This window comes from Hyla sarda, chromosome 6, assembly GCF_029499605.1.
Source record: "Hyla sarda isolate aHylSar1 chromosome 6, aHylSar1.hap1, whole genome shotgun sequence".
NCBI lineage: Eukaryota > Metazoa > Chordata > Amphibia > Anura > Hylidae > Hyla > Hyla sarda.
The window spans coordinates 54,791,267-54,805,883 of record NC_079194.1 but is presented as its reverse complement, the minus strand read 5'-3'; the positions used below and the strand labels follow the sequence as shown (position 1 = coordinate 54,805,883).

The 14,617-nt window shown below is 46.7% G+C and overlaps 1 protein-coding gene across 2 annotated transcripts in view; it reads right to left on the bottom strand.

Annotated features, from left to right (window-relative positions):
* GUCY2C (guanylate cyclase 2C) overlaps positions 1–14,617 on the bottom strand; it is a 98,576-nt gene that overhangs the window by 11,555 nt on the left and 72,404 nt on the right. For both annotated transcript variants that reach the window (XM_056523784.1, XM_056523785.1), the window contains 3 exons: positions 6,945–7,103; positions 2,829–3,021; positions 166–340 (listed from right to left, as the gene is read on the bottom strand). In XM_056523784.1, coding sequence (XP_056379759.1) covers positions 166–340; positions 2,829–3,021; positions 6,945–7,103 — 527 coding nt within the window. The remainder of the gene's footprint in view (positions 1–165; positions 341–2,828; positions 3,022–6,944; positions 7,104–14,617) is intronic.

Below are 14,617 nucleotides of genomic sequence, written 5' to 3'. Positions count from 1 at the left end.
GTTCACAGATTTAGTAACTACCATTTATTCTAATGAAACATGCAAGAAAGTTTGAGTTTCATATGGCATATAAAAGAAAAATACTTTTCATTTTAACATATAGTTTACAGATTATTTTAAAAAATCCCATAAAAAAAACGTATTTTCAACAGAATAAATGCATACCTGAGTGAATTCCAATCCGGATCCATACAGGCAAACCAGGCAAATGGTCCAATTCAAAAGACCCCATAAAACTTAGAATATCCAAAGCCATCCTGCATATATCTACCGCATGTCGATTTCCATTTCGATTAGGAAGACCACTGACTACCATATAAGCATCTCCAATGGTTTCAACCTGAGGAGGACACTAATGTTTAGTCTAAAAATACCTCTTTTTATCAACTCAGCTGTTAGCAATTCTTTCTGGGGAAAGGGGCGTGTCCCTCCCTTGTGGTGGTGGGAGGTGATTTGTGCGCCTGCTCATCCATGAGTCATCTCTTGTCCATGTTTCATGGACAAGCCTGATGCTGATGCAGGACTGGTTAGTATCCCAGTAGGTATGGGGTCCCCTAGTGGTAGAATTTTCATGAGCGTTTTCTTTATTAAATATTTAAAAAATAACCATATTACAAAAAGTCTTTAATTTTCATCAGTAACAACTAGGGATATTGATTTTTTAAAGCCGATACCGATAACCTGTGAACTTTCAGGCCGATAGCCAATAACCTATACCGATATTCCGTACATTTTAATCCCCCCCCCCAAATATCCTTGGTAAAATGAGGGTGCGTGTGTGTGCAGGTATACCTTGATAAACTGTTTCTGCGGGTGCTTTACATCAATGAACTGCAGCGCTTTTGCGGGGCCAGAGACCGCCGCCGCCACCCGCTTCTCTCCCCCTGCCTGTCCTGGGGTCCTGAGTCCAACCACCGCCGCTACCAGAGACCGCCACCGCCACCTGCTTCTCTCCCCCTGCCTGTCCTGGGGTTCTCAGTCCAACCACCACCTCTGCCAGAGACCGCCGCCGGTTCCCCATTGCCTCCCCCACCCCTGGCTTTATAATTACCTGTTCCCGTGGTCCATGCTACTTCTGGCTCCTGCGGTGTCCTGCGCTGTTGCTGTGCGCTGCGCAATGACAAGTGACGTCCTCAACGCGATGTCACCGTCAGTGGCCCGGCGCACAGTGACAGCTCAGGATGCCGCCGGAGCCAGAAGTAGCGCGGACCCCGGGAACAGGTAATTATAAAACCGGGGATGGGGGAGGCAAAGGGGCACCGGCAGCGGTCTCTGGCAGCGGCAGTGGTTGGACTCAGGACCCCAGGACAGGCAGGGGGAAAGAAGCAGGTGGCGGCGGCGGTCTCTGGCAGCGGCGGTAGTTGGACTCAGGACCCCAGGACAGGCAGGGGAAGAGAAGTGGGTGGCGGCGGCAGTCTCTGGCCCCGCAAAAGCCGCTGCAGTTCAATGATTTAAAGTGCCTGCATTATCGGCAAGGTAATTGCCGATAACTTAGAAAATCGTGAATATCGGACGATATCGGCCAAACCGATAATCGGTCGATCCCTAGTAACTACGTATAATTATTATTTTTTTTTTCTTCTGACAGTGTCCATTTAAATCTGTAGATTGTGAATATGGCCTCATATTATCCATTTCTAGTTGATATAAGGCGGGGTTTACACTTAGAAAAATTTTGCAGCGTATTCTATTTTACATGCTAATTTTCAGCCATAATCTGTAAAACATTAGCCATGAAAAAAGAAATCCACCCTGTAATTTTACATAGTGTGAACCAGGCCTGAAAATGAAAGGAATCTCCTGTCAGTTATTTCATTTTTATAATGGGAACACACTGGTATTATGTTTTAGAGGGATTGATCTTATGAAACTAGCATCGAGAGGTGGCGCCCTGGCAAAATCGCTCCATCAGATGAAGTGCAAATGGATTGTGTTGCGGAATTTTTATTGAATGATTACTCCTGTAAATATACGCCAGCAGAGGTGCATCACAAGATGTGCTTCTTTCTCTGTCTCGACACAATGAAGTGTGCATCCTGAAAATAACTGCCAGGCGGGTACTTCTACACCACGAAAGACTGAAATCCTGCAATGCCCACAGGGTCCCCTGCTCAATGAGCGTCTAAATGATTCAGATCAGTTAAACAAATAAATGTACTTACCTACCTTGGTTCCTCTGTAGCCTCTGGTATCTCTGCTCTCTCTATCCTCCGCGTTCCATTTCTTGGTGCTGGGGCCCGGGATGTAAAAGTGCTGCCCAGCTGCCAATCACTGGCTGAGGCCGGACACCACTGCGGCCAGTAATTCCCTGAGTGATAATGTCTTGCACCGATCCTTGCTGCCGATCTCCGGTGAACTTTACTCCCTGGAACCCAAAGCGTCACATTGACACTCAGACAATTACTACTGGCAGCAGTGTCCCACCTTAGCCCATGATTGGCTGAGCACCTATTGACCCCTGGCACCAGGAAGTGGAGTGCGGTGGAGACTGGGAGGAGCAATATCAGAGGCTACGAGGGTACCAAAGGAAGTAAGTATAGTTTTTTTTTTTAGTTTAAGCAGTCTGATCATGGATTTAAAGAAATTTTTTTGCCGGACAACCCCTATAATACAAGTAAATAATACCTATTATAATACCAGTGCTATTCACGGAACAGAATGACAGCACAGATTTTGCACTATGCCTTGTAATTCGGGGTGTAATTGCACATTAATATGAATTTTGTATTTATCACAGTAGGATTTGGATTGCACATGATGGGAACGGGTCTTCATTCAACTTTGTTGACTATGTAACATGCTGACAAACAATCTATTTATCTTAGTACCTTGTAGACATCATGATGATCTAAAATGCGATCAAAATCTTTGTACACGTCATTCAGCATATCCACAACCTCCATGGGTGTACTGTATTTGCAGATTGTAGTAAATCCAACAATATCACTGAAGTAAATGCTGACTTCTTCAAAGAATTCTGGTTCTACTAATCCTGTTTCTTTCAGGGATTTTACCACGGGCCTGCAGTAAAAAAAAAACAGAAATGTAAAGCTTCCTATTGTACAAAAGCAATCTACTGTAGATATATATATAAAACTCAATGGGGGCCAAGTATAAAAAAATGTTACCCCCTTTTTGTGTTTATATTTCAAAATTTTGCGCAAGCTATTTTTTTTGTACATTCTGGTGGAGCATTTCATCCTGAGGTGTATGTTTCAGTGTACCTTGGAGTGAAATACTCATGAATTTATAAACTGCATATTTTTCATTTACCCGCATAAATCTTCTGCAATGACCATATTTTTCACGCAAATATAAGCCATCTTGGACAGCACATAGCAAGATGCCCTAAATCATTTATTTTATTTTTAAAAGGATGGAATAATAAGTATCCATAATGTTCAACCTTTCCTCTCTGTCTTATGCCCTTAAAATTGATACTTGTAATTACGTTCTTAAAGGGGTACTCCGGCACTAAGACATCTTATCCCCTATCCAAAGGATAGGGGATAAGATGCCTGATCGGGACCGCCGCTGGGGAAACCCATGATTTTGCACGCAGCACCCTGTTAGAATCAGTGACAGCTGTCACACCCCCTCCCATAGGCTTGCATTGAGGGGGCGGAGCATGACCTCACAATGCTTTGTCCCTGTGATCGCCAGTAATCAGACCCGGAGCGAACGTGCTCCGGGGACTGATTCTAAAGGGGTGCAAGATCACGCGGGTCCCCAGCTGCGGGACCCCCGCGATCAGGCATCTTATCCCCTATCCTTTGAATAGGAGATAAGATGTCTTAGCGCCGAAGTACCCCTTTAAGTGTTACTTCAATCAACTTTCTTGCCATTCTTTACTAGTTTAACTACTTTTCAGATTGTCAGTAATATTGACTAGATTTTGGATATTGATCTTGATCTTCTCATAGTGCAAAGATAACAAAGGCAGGTTACTAATGCATCAGACCTTACTTATCGTTTCCTCTCCCTTTCACTTTGATACAGTTAAACAATATTAAATGCTGATTGTAGTATATTGTCAGATACCCTTTTCTAAGTTATCAATTGTGACGGATCCTAGAGTCACTCTACCTACTTGGATGGACTTTAGGACATCACTATTTGTACCCCTCAGTTGATGTTGTCCAGTGACATAAAGCTCAGAGTTAAAATACTTTTATTTACTGTTTTCATACACTTTCTGCACACGGTCCACTTTCTGTGCACAATACACCTTTTGCACTCAAGGCACTGTATAGGGAGAGCTAATCACCTTTGTTGGATTATCTCCCAGACTGTATTACCTGTATTACCTTTATCGGATTATCTCCCAGACTCTCTAGTTCTGCCTGGGGATATTGCTTGTGATATGCTGGGGCTTGTCATCCGGAAGGAGAAGCCACTTTTGGCGGAGTCAGTCCGTCACATCAATGATTTATTAGTTTGAGGAAACATCATATATTTTACTTAAAGGATGAATACATACTCGTTTGTTCCATCCATCATGTGTGCTGTGGACCTGTGCTCCTATGATGCTCCCATATCTCCGCTAGCTTTCATGAGCCATAAAAATGGCGAACAGAGGTCCTTTTACCTGCCTCATTCCACCTCAAGGGTTCTTCTTGTCTGGTCGGTTATTGAGCAGATCTGAGCAGAAGATCGATGATATCCCTGATCTGTGCTATGCATATGCCTAACACTGGTCAGTATATGGGAGTTACTCAACAACAGGTACCCTCCAGCTGTTTCTAAACTAAAACTAACAGCATGCCTGGGCATCTTTTTCAATTTTAATCAAGCATGCTGGGATTTGTATTTTGGCATCATCTCGCAGAACCCCTTTTAGGAATACCTCGCATGTGACCTTAAATGAATACAATAAAGTGGCCCCTATTTTGAGCTTGAAGTTGCTGTCATAATTCTTAATATATGACTGTTTTTTCAAAATGTATTTAGAATCAGGCATTTAATCACATTTTAGCTGGAGATTCCTATTTAAAGGGTTGCTCTCATTAAAACATTTTTTTTGCTATTGCACTCTTATGGTAAATAAAAAATATTTCTAATATACTTTGTTTAAAAAAAAATAAGTTTTCTGTTTTATTTGTGCTTAAAAAAGCTCAAGAGCACATTTTCCCCCATCTCATACACAGACTTTGGACCGAAGTCCAAACACAGAAAGTGCAGCCTGGAGTGCTGAGTGGGTGTGTCCAGCCTCATCCAATCACAGCTCCTCTCACACATAACTGCCATATGCTGTTGGTTGGACACACCCCCCTCAGCACTCCAGGCTGCACTCCCTGTGTTTGGGCTTCGGTCCAAAGTCTGTGTATGAGATGGGGGAAAAACATAGTTTTAATGAGAGTTACCCTTTAAATAGGAATCTCCAGCTAAAATGAGATTAAATGCCTGATTCTAACTTCAACCTACCCTCATTTGCGAGGGTCGGGGTTTTTGTTTAAAGTCCAAAGCAAATCTATGGGAAATGTATGTTCCAGCATAAATTTAGTATGGCTGAAGATATATATATACTTTGTTACATGTTACTTATATGTCAAATAAAAATATATTTAAATAGTTAAAGGGTTACTCCGCTCCCCAGCGTCCGGAACATTGAGTTCCGAACGCTGTGTGCGGGCTTCCATGTTCACGCCCGCCCCCTCATGATGCCACGTCCCGCCCCCTCAATGCAAGACTATTGGAAGGGGGCGCGACGGCTGTCACGCCCCCTTCCCATAGACTTCCATTGAGGGGGCAGGCCATGATGTCACGAGGGGGCGGGCGTGAACACGAAAGCCCACACACAGCATTCGGAACTCAATGTTCCGGACGCTGGGGAGCGGAGTAACCCTTTAAATTAACCCTAACCTACCCCTCTTATGTGAAGGATGGGGTTTTTATTTTAAGTCCCATGCAAGTACATAGGACTTCTGCTATCTTACACCACAAGCTCTGCATCTCCTGGTGAATGCATCAGTCTGGCTGGCAAGCCACCCCCCCCCCCCCTCCACGCCATGCCCTATCTTGCAAATACACGCCCACCCTTTAAGCCACACCCCTTTGAGGTTGGGATGTCAGGTTGGGATGTGAGGTCCGGATATGGGAAAGGGATATGAAGTCTGGATATGAGGACAGGATATGAGGACAGGATATGAGGATGGGATAGGAGGACAAAAGCTTCTTCCTTTGGTGCTTTTCCTCCCGCCAAAGATTATGTAGGAAAAACTGGGCAGCACCGGGTACTCAGCTATTATGAGATAAAAGAGGATCAAAGATACAAGCTACAACAATCAGTGATGCAGAGTGTAGATATGGGACTTAGAAGCTTCCACTTAGGACAGTGGCCATTTCCCAAAGCTTTAAGCTCTGGACATTAGTGCCATATTTTTTTTTTAGAAATAGTTTGATCAGATAGCGTAAAAATGTTCAGCGCATAGGTTTCCGCAGGCTTTTATCTTATTGAACCCCACTCTATTATTGGAGCCTGTACTCCTTATTTCATATGGGAGTTTTGTAAACTGCAATATCATTACTTCATGATTGTATCAATAGAGCAATTTGCACTGAAAATTACTTTTCTTGTGCACTGATTTCCAGACCTGAAAGTTAACTCTATGATTACCAGCTGTCACTGATGTGTAGTAAAACATTAGATCATCCAACACAGTGTCCCCCCAACATGTTTCACTATTTTCACAGCTTCATCAGGGGGCTTGGAATTTAAATAGAGTGGCAGGCGCTAGCTCTATTACTACTTCTTTCATCCTGTTCCTAGTCACAGTTTTGTGGCTGGGTGGAATTTGGAACTGGAGTTTGGAATTTCTTTCCCATTTTAGTGTTCAGTTTTCAAAACTAAACCTCTTGACCAGAGAAGTATGCTTTCCATTGCAGCTGAGTACATTCTTTTCTTATTTTTCTTATATGGCTTACGTTAGCTAATGAACACTTACCCTGGTAGAAGCATAAAGTTCAATCGGTCAGCTCGATCTCTTTCTGCCTTGTACAGCTTGGTGCGTTCCTCCACTAGATGCTCTAGATTTTTGGAGTAGAGCTGCAATCGCCTCAGTAAGGTGTCCATATAACTCTCATTTGTCTGGTTATGAAAATTGCTATAGAAACACAAAGTTTTCTTAGAAATGAGAACAGTAACCTATATTTAGGGACGTCATAATAAAAATATTTTAAAAGAGTTTTCAAGTTGTCAGTTTGTATGACCTATCCTTTTCCCTGGAACTCTCCCTGAACACTAAATCTAACACCAGACACCTTTAAGCATCACTGTTCCTACAAATATCCATAAGATAACTCTAATCTGCAAACTAACCCTAGAAGTGCAACAAGTAGGCACCAGGACCCAGAGGCATGAGCAAGACCGAACAGGAACTGAATCAAGGAACTAAGCAACTAGGAAGTAAAGGGGTATTCCAGAAAAAAAACTTTTTTCTATATATCAACTTGCTCGAGAAAGTTAAACAGATTTGTAAATTACTTCTATTAAAAAATCTTAATCCTTTCAGTACTTATGAGCTTCTGAAGATAAGGTTGTTCTTTTCTGTCTAAGTGCTCTCTGATGACACCTGTCTCGGGAAACGCCTGGTTTAGAAACAAATCCCCATAGCAAACCTCTTCTAAACTGGGCGTTTCCCGAGACAGGTGTCATCAGAGAGCACTTAGACAGAAAAGAACAACTGGACAAATGCAGATAGCATATGCTATATTATGCACCATGCAGCAAAGACCAGGGAGCTATAAAGAGAAGAACTCCACTTTAATCTATCTCTAACTTAACCCTTTCAGGACTGAGGGTTTTTCCGTATTTGCACTTTCTTTTTTTCCTCCTCACTTCTTAAAAATAATAACCCTTTCAATTTTGCACCTACAGACCCATATTATGGCTTGTTTTCTGCACCACCAATTGTACTTTGTAATGACATCAGTCATTTTACAAAAAAAATCTACGGCAAAAAAAAAAAAATATTTGTGGGACAAAATTGAAAAAAAAAAACAAAACATGTCATTTTGTACCTTTTGGGGGCTTCCGTTTCTACGCAGAACAATTTCGGTAAAAATGACCTTATCTTTAGTCTGTAGGTCCATAAGATTAAAATGATGATTTTGTTTTACTTCTGGTGAAAATTATAGCTACATGCACGAAAATTAGTACATTTAATAATGTTCTCTTTTTACCCCTATAACTTTTTATTTATTTTTCTGCAAACAGGGCAAATTTTTTGATCTGAAGTTTTTATCGGTACCATTTTTGTTTTGATGGGACTTTTTGCAAAAATATGCAACTGTCACGATGCCGGCTGGCAGGAGGTGGATCCTCTGTGCCAGAGAGGGATTGGCGTGGACCGTGCTAGTGGACCGGTTCTAAGTCACTACTGGTATTCACCAGAGCCCGCCGCAAAGCGGGATGGTCTTGCTGCGGCGGTAGTGACCAGGTCGTATCCACTAGCAACGGCTCAACCTCTCTGACTGCTGAAGATAGGCGCGGTACAAGGGAGTAGACAGAAGCAAGGTCGGACGTAGCAGAAGGTCGGGGCAGGCAGCAAGGATCGTAGTCAGGGGCAACGGCAGGAGGTCTGGAACACAGGCTAGGAACACACAAGGGAACGCTTTCACTGGCACAATGGCAACAAGATCCGGCGAGGGAGTGCAGGGGAAGTGAGGTATACATAGGGAGTGCACAGGTGAACACACTGATTAGAACCACTGCGCCAATCAGCGGCGCAGTGGCCCTTTAAATCGCAGAGACCCGGCGCGCGCGCGCCCTAGGGACCGGGGCCGCGCGCGCCGGGACAGGACCGACGGAGAGCGAGTCAGGTACGGGAGCCGGGGTGCGCATCGCGAGCGGGCGCCACCCGCATCGCGAATCGCATCCCGGCTGGAGGCGGTATCGCAGCGCACCCGGTCAGTGGATCTGACCGGGGCGATGCGGGAGCGAGAGTGTAACAGTACCCCCCCCCTTGGGTCTCCCCCTCTTCTTGGAGCCTGAGAACCTGAGGACCAGATTTTTATCTAGGATATTGTCCTCAGGTTCCCAGGATCTCTCTTCAGGACCACAGCCCTCCCAGTCAACCAAAAAGAAGGTTTTTCCTCTGACCTTTTTGGAGGCCAGTATCTCCTTTACGGGAAAGATGTCTGAAGAACCGGAGACAGGAGTGGGAGAGATAAGTTTAGGAGAGAAACGGTTGATGATGAGTGGTTTAAGAAGAGAAACGTGAAAGGCATTAGGAATACGAAGAGAAGGAGGGAGAAGAAGTTTATAAGAGACAGGATTAATCTGGCACAAAATTTTGAAAGGACCAAGATAGCGTGGTCCCAATTTGTAGCTGGGAACACGGAAGCGGACATATTTAGCGGAGAGCCATACCTTGTCTCCGGGAGAAAAAATGGGGGGAGCTCTTCTTTTCTTATCAGCAAACTTCTTCATGCGTGATGAAGCCTGTAAGAGAGAATTTTGGGTCTCTTTCCATATGGTGGAAAGATCACGAGATATTTCATCCACAGCGGGTACACCAGAGGGCAAGGGAGTAGGGAGGGGGGGAAGAGGGTGACGGCCGTACACCACGAAAAATGGGGATTTGGAAGAAGATTCAGAAACTCTGAAGTTATACGAGAATTCGGCCCATGGTAGAAGATCTGCCCAGTCATCCTGGCGGGAGGAAACAAAATGCCGTAAATAATCACCCAGGACCTGGTTAATTCTTTCTACTTGCCCATTGGATTGAGGATGATAAGCAGAAGAAAAGTTTAATTTAATCTTGAGTTGTTTACAGAGAGCCCTCCAGAATTTAGACACGAATTGGACGCCTCTATCAGAGACGATCTGCGTGGGCAACCCGTGAAGACGAAAAATGTGTACAAAAAATTGTTTTGCCAACTGAGGCGCAGAAGGAAGACCAGGAAGAGGGATGAAATGTGCCATCTTGGAGAATCGATCAACGACCACCCAAACAACAGTGTTGCCCCGGGATGAGGGTAAGTCTGTAATAAAGTCCATACCAATCAGAGACCAAGGCCGTTCGGGAACAGGCAGAGGATGAAGAAGTCTTATCTTATCCCGGGCACAGACAGTGCAGGCTCGCACAAAATCCACAACATCCGTCTCCAGAGTCGGCCACCAATAGAAACGAGAGATGAGTTGCACGGATTTCTTGATGCCCGCATGACCTGCGAGATGGGAGGAGTGACCCCATTTGAGGATTCCGAGGCGTTGGCGTGGAGAGACGAAGGTCTTCCCTGGAGGAGTTTGCCTGATGGAGGCTGGAGAAGTGGAGATCAGGCAGTCAAGAGGAATGATGTGTTGCGGAGAGAGCTCTACTTCCGAGGCATCCGAGGAACGAGAGAGAGCATCGGCCCTAATGTTCTTATCGGCAGGCCGAAAGTGAATTTCAAAATTAAATCGGGCAAAGAACAGAGACCACCTGGCCTGGCGAGGATTCAGCCGTTGGGCAGACTGGAGATAGGAGAGGTTCTTGTGATCGGTGTAAATAATAACTGGAAATCTTGATCCCTCCAGCAGATGCCTCCATTCCTCAAGTGCTAATTTAATGGCTAGTAGCTCTCGATCCCCGATGGAGTAGTTCCTCTCCGCCGGAGAGAAGGTCTTAGAAAAAAACCCACAAGTAACAGCATGCCCGGAAGAATTTTTTTGTAGAAGGACCGCTCCAGCTCCTACTGAGGAGGCATCAACCTCCAATAGGAAGGGTTTAGATGGGTCAGGTCTGGAGAGCACGGGAGCTGAAGAAAAGGCAGACTTGAGCTGTTTAAAGGCGTCTTCCGCTTGAGGAGGCCATGACTTAGGATTGGCATTCTTTTTGGTTAAAGCCACGATAGGAGCCACAATGGTGGAAAAATGTGGAATAAATTGTCTGTAATAATTGGCGAACCCCAAAAAACGTTGGATAGCACGGAGTCCGGAGGGGCGTGGCCAATCTAAGACGGCAGAGAGTTTGTCTGGATCCATTTGTAGTCCCTGGCCAGAGACCAAGTATCCTAGGAAAGGAAGAGATTGACATTCAAACAGACATTTCTCCATTTTGGCATAAAGTTGATTATCACGAAGTCTCTGAAGAACCATGCGGACATGCTGGCGGTGTTCTTCTAGGTTGGCAGAAAAAATCAGGATATCGTCCAGATACACAACAACACAGGAATATAAGAGATCACGAAAAATTTCATTAACAAAGTCTTGGAAGACGGCAGGGGCGTTGCACAGGCCAAAGGGCATGACCAGATACTCAAAGTGTCCATCTCTAGTGTTAAATGCTGTTTTCCATTCATCACCCTCTCTGATGCGGATGAGATTATAAGCACCTCTTAAGTCCAGTTTCGTAAAGATGAGGGCACCTTGGAGGCGATCAAAGAGTTCAGAGATGAGAGGTAGAGGGTAGCGGTTCTTTACCGTGATTTTATTAAGACCGCGGTAGTCAATGCAAGGACGTAGGGAGCCATCTTTTTTGGACACAAAGAAAAATCCGGCTCCGGCAGGAGAGGAGGATTTGCGGATAAAGCCCTTTTTTAAATTTTCCTGGATGTACTCAGACATAGCAAGAGTCTCTGGGGCAGAGAGAGGATAAATTCTGCCCCGGGGTGGAGTAGTGCCCGGGAGGAGGTCAATAGGACAGTCATAAGGCCTGTGAGGAGGTAGAGTCTCAGCTTGTTTTTTGCAAAAAACATCCGCAAAGTCCATATAGGCCTTAGGGAGACCGGTTACAGGGGGAACCACAGGGTCACGGCAAGGAGTACTGGTAACCGGTTTAAGGCAGTCCTTGAAACAAGAGGGACCCCAACTCTTGATCTCCCCTGTGGACCAATCCAGGGTTGGGGAATGGTGTTGAAGCCAGGGTAGTCCAAGGAGAATTTCGGAAGTGCAATTGGAGAGGACCAAAAACTCAATTTTTTCGTGGTGAGGTCCGATGCACATTAGGAGGGGTTCCGTGCGGTAACGCACGGCACAGTCCAATCTTTCATTGTTAACGCAATTGATGTAGAGAGGTCTGGCAAGACTGGTCACTGGGATGTTGAACCTGTTGATGAGAGAGGCCAAAATAAAGTTTCCTGCAGATCCGGAGTCCAAGAAGGCCTTAGTGGAGAAGGAGAAGGTAGAGGCAGATATCCGCACAGGCACAGTAAGACGTGGAGAAGCAGAGTTGACATCAAGGACTGTTTCACCTCTGTGCGGAGTCAGCGTACGTCTTTCCAGGTGGGGAGGACGGATAGGACAATCCTTCAGGAAGTGTTCGGTACCGGCACAGTACAGGCAGAGATTCTCCATGCGGCGTCGTGTCCTCTCTTGAGGTGTCAGGCGAGACCGGTCAACTTGCATAGCCTCCACGGCGGAAGGCACAGGAACGGATTGCAGAGGACCAGAGGAGAGAGGAGCCGGGGAGAAAAAACGCCTCGTGCGAACAAAGTCCATATCCTGGCGGAGCTCCTGACGCCTTTCGGAAAAACGCATGTCAATGCGAGTGGCTAGATGAATGAGTTCATGTAGGTTAGCAGGAATTTCTCGTGCGGCCAGAACATCTTTAATGTTGCTGGATAGGCCTTTTTTAAAGGTCGCGCAGAAGGCCTCATTATTCCAGGAAAGTTCTGAAGCAAGAGTACGGAATTGCACGGCGTACTCGCCAACGGAAGAATTACCCTGGACCAGGTTCAGCAGGGCAGTCTCAGCAGAAGAGGCTCGGGCAGGTTCCTCAAAGACACTTCGAATTTCCGAGAAGAAGGAGTGTACAGAGGCAGTGACGGGGTCATTGCGGTCCCAGAGCGGTGTGGCCCATGACAGAGCTTTTCCAGACAGAAGGCTGACTACGAAAGCCACCTTAGACCTTTCAGTAGGAAACTGGTCCGACATCATCTCCAAGTGCAGGGAACATTGTGAAAGAAAGCCACGGCAAAACTTAGAGTCCCCATCAAATTTATCCGGCAAGGATAGTCGTAGGCCTGAGGCGGCCACTCGCTGCGGAGGAGGTGCAGGAGCTGGCGGAGGAGATGATTGCTGAAGCTGTGGTAGTAGCTGCTGTAGCATCACGGTCAGTTGAGACAGCTGGTGGCCTTGTTGCGCTATCTGTTGTGACTGCTGGGCGACCACCGTGGTGAGGTCGGCGACAACTGGCAGAGGAACTTCAGCGGGATCCATGGCCGGATCTACTGTCACGATGCCGGCTGGCAGGAGGTGGATCCTCTGTGCCAGAGAGGGATTGGCGTGGACCGTGCTAGTGGACCGGTTCTAAGTCACTACTGGTATTCACCAGAGCCCGCCGCAAAGCGGGATGGTCTTGCTGCGGCGGTAGTGACCAGGTCGTATCCACTAGCAACGGCTCAACCTCTCTGACTGCTGAAGATAGGCGCGGTACAAGGGAGTAGACAGAAGCAAGGTCGGACGTAGCAGAAGGTCGGGGCAGGCAGCAAGGATCGTAGTCAGGGGCAACGGCAGGAGGTCTGGAACACAGGCTAGGAACACACAAGGGAACGCTTTCACTGGCACAATGGCAACAAGATCCGGCGAGGGAGTGCAGGGGAAGTGAGGTATACATAGGGAGTGCACAGGTGAACACACTGATTAGAACCACTGCGCCAATCAGCGGCGCAGTGGCCCTTTAAATCGCAGAGACCCGGCGCGCGCGCGCCCTAGGGACCGGGGCCGCGCGCGCCGGGACAGGACCGACGGAGAGCGAGTCAGGTACGGGAGCCGGGGTGCGCATCGCGAGCGGGCGCCACCCGCATCGCGAATCGCATCCCGGCTGGAGGCGGTATCGCAGCGCACCCGGTCAGTGGATCTGACCGGGGCGCTGCGGGAGCGAGAGTGTAGCGAGCGCTCCGGGGAGGAGCGGGAACCCGGAGCGCTCGGCGTAACAGCAACTTTGGAATTTGGAATTTTTTTTTACGAGTACGCCATTGACCTTATTAACTTTTTTTTTTTTCACTTTTTTTTGCACTTGTATAGCCCCCATAGGGGACTATTACATGCAATCTTCTGATTGCATACACTGATCAATGTTATGCCATAGCATAGAATTGATCAGTGTTAACGGTGCTCTGCTGCTCCAGCCTGGATCTCGGGCATGGAGCAGTAGATTGCCTATTGGATGCCGAGGAGGAAGGTAGGGACCCTCCTCGCGTGTCCTCAGCTGATCAGGACACCGCGGTTTTACCGCGGTGGTCCCGATCAGCTCAGCTGAGCTGCCGGGAATAATTTTTTCACACGAAAATCAACTGCGATCAGTGATGTCCGGTATTAGCCATGGGTCCTGGCCATTGCTAGGTACCGGGTCTGACCCTGCGTCCTTAAGAGGTTAAAAGAGTACTGCAGTCATCAAAACTATTGTATCCCCTATCCGCAGTATAGAGGATTGGTGTCTGATCGCGGGGGGTCCGACTGCTGGGACCCTCCCGCAATCTCCCGTATGGGAACCCGGCATTGCAGCGGCTAATGCACATGTCGTCGACCTCACTGAGTTCGACAACACACACCCTCCTTACAGCTCTATGGGAGAGGCGGGGATGTACAAACGCTGCTTCTCTACCTCTCCCATTGAGAAACATGGAAGGGACGTGTCGGCCGCGGTGTCATGCTGCAGCCGACATGCCTACTGCATGGAAGAGTTGCGGCAGA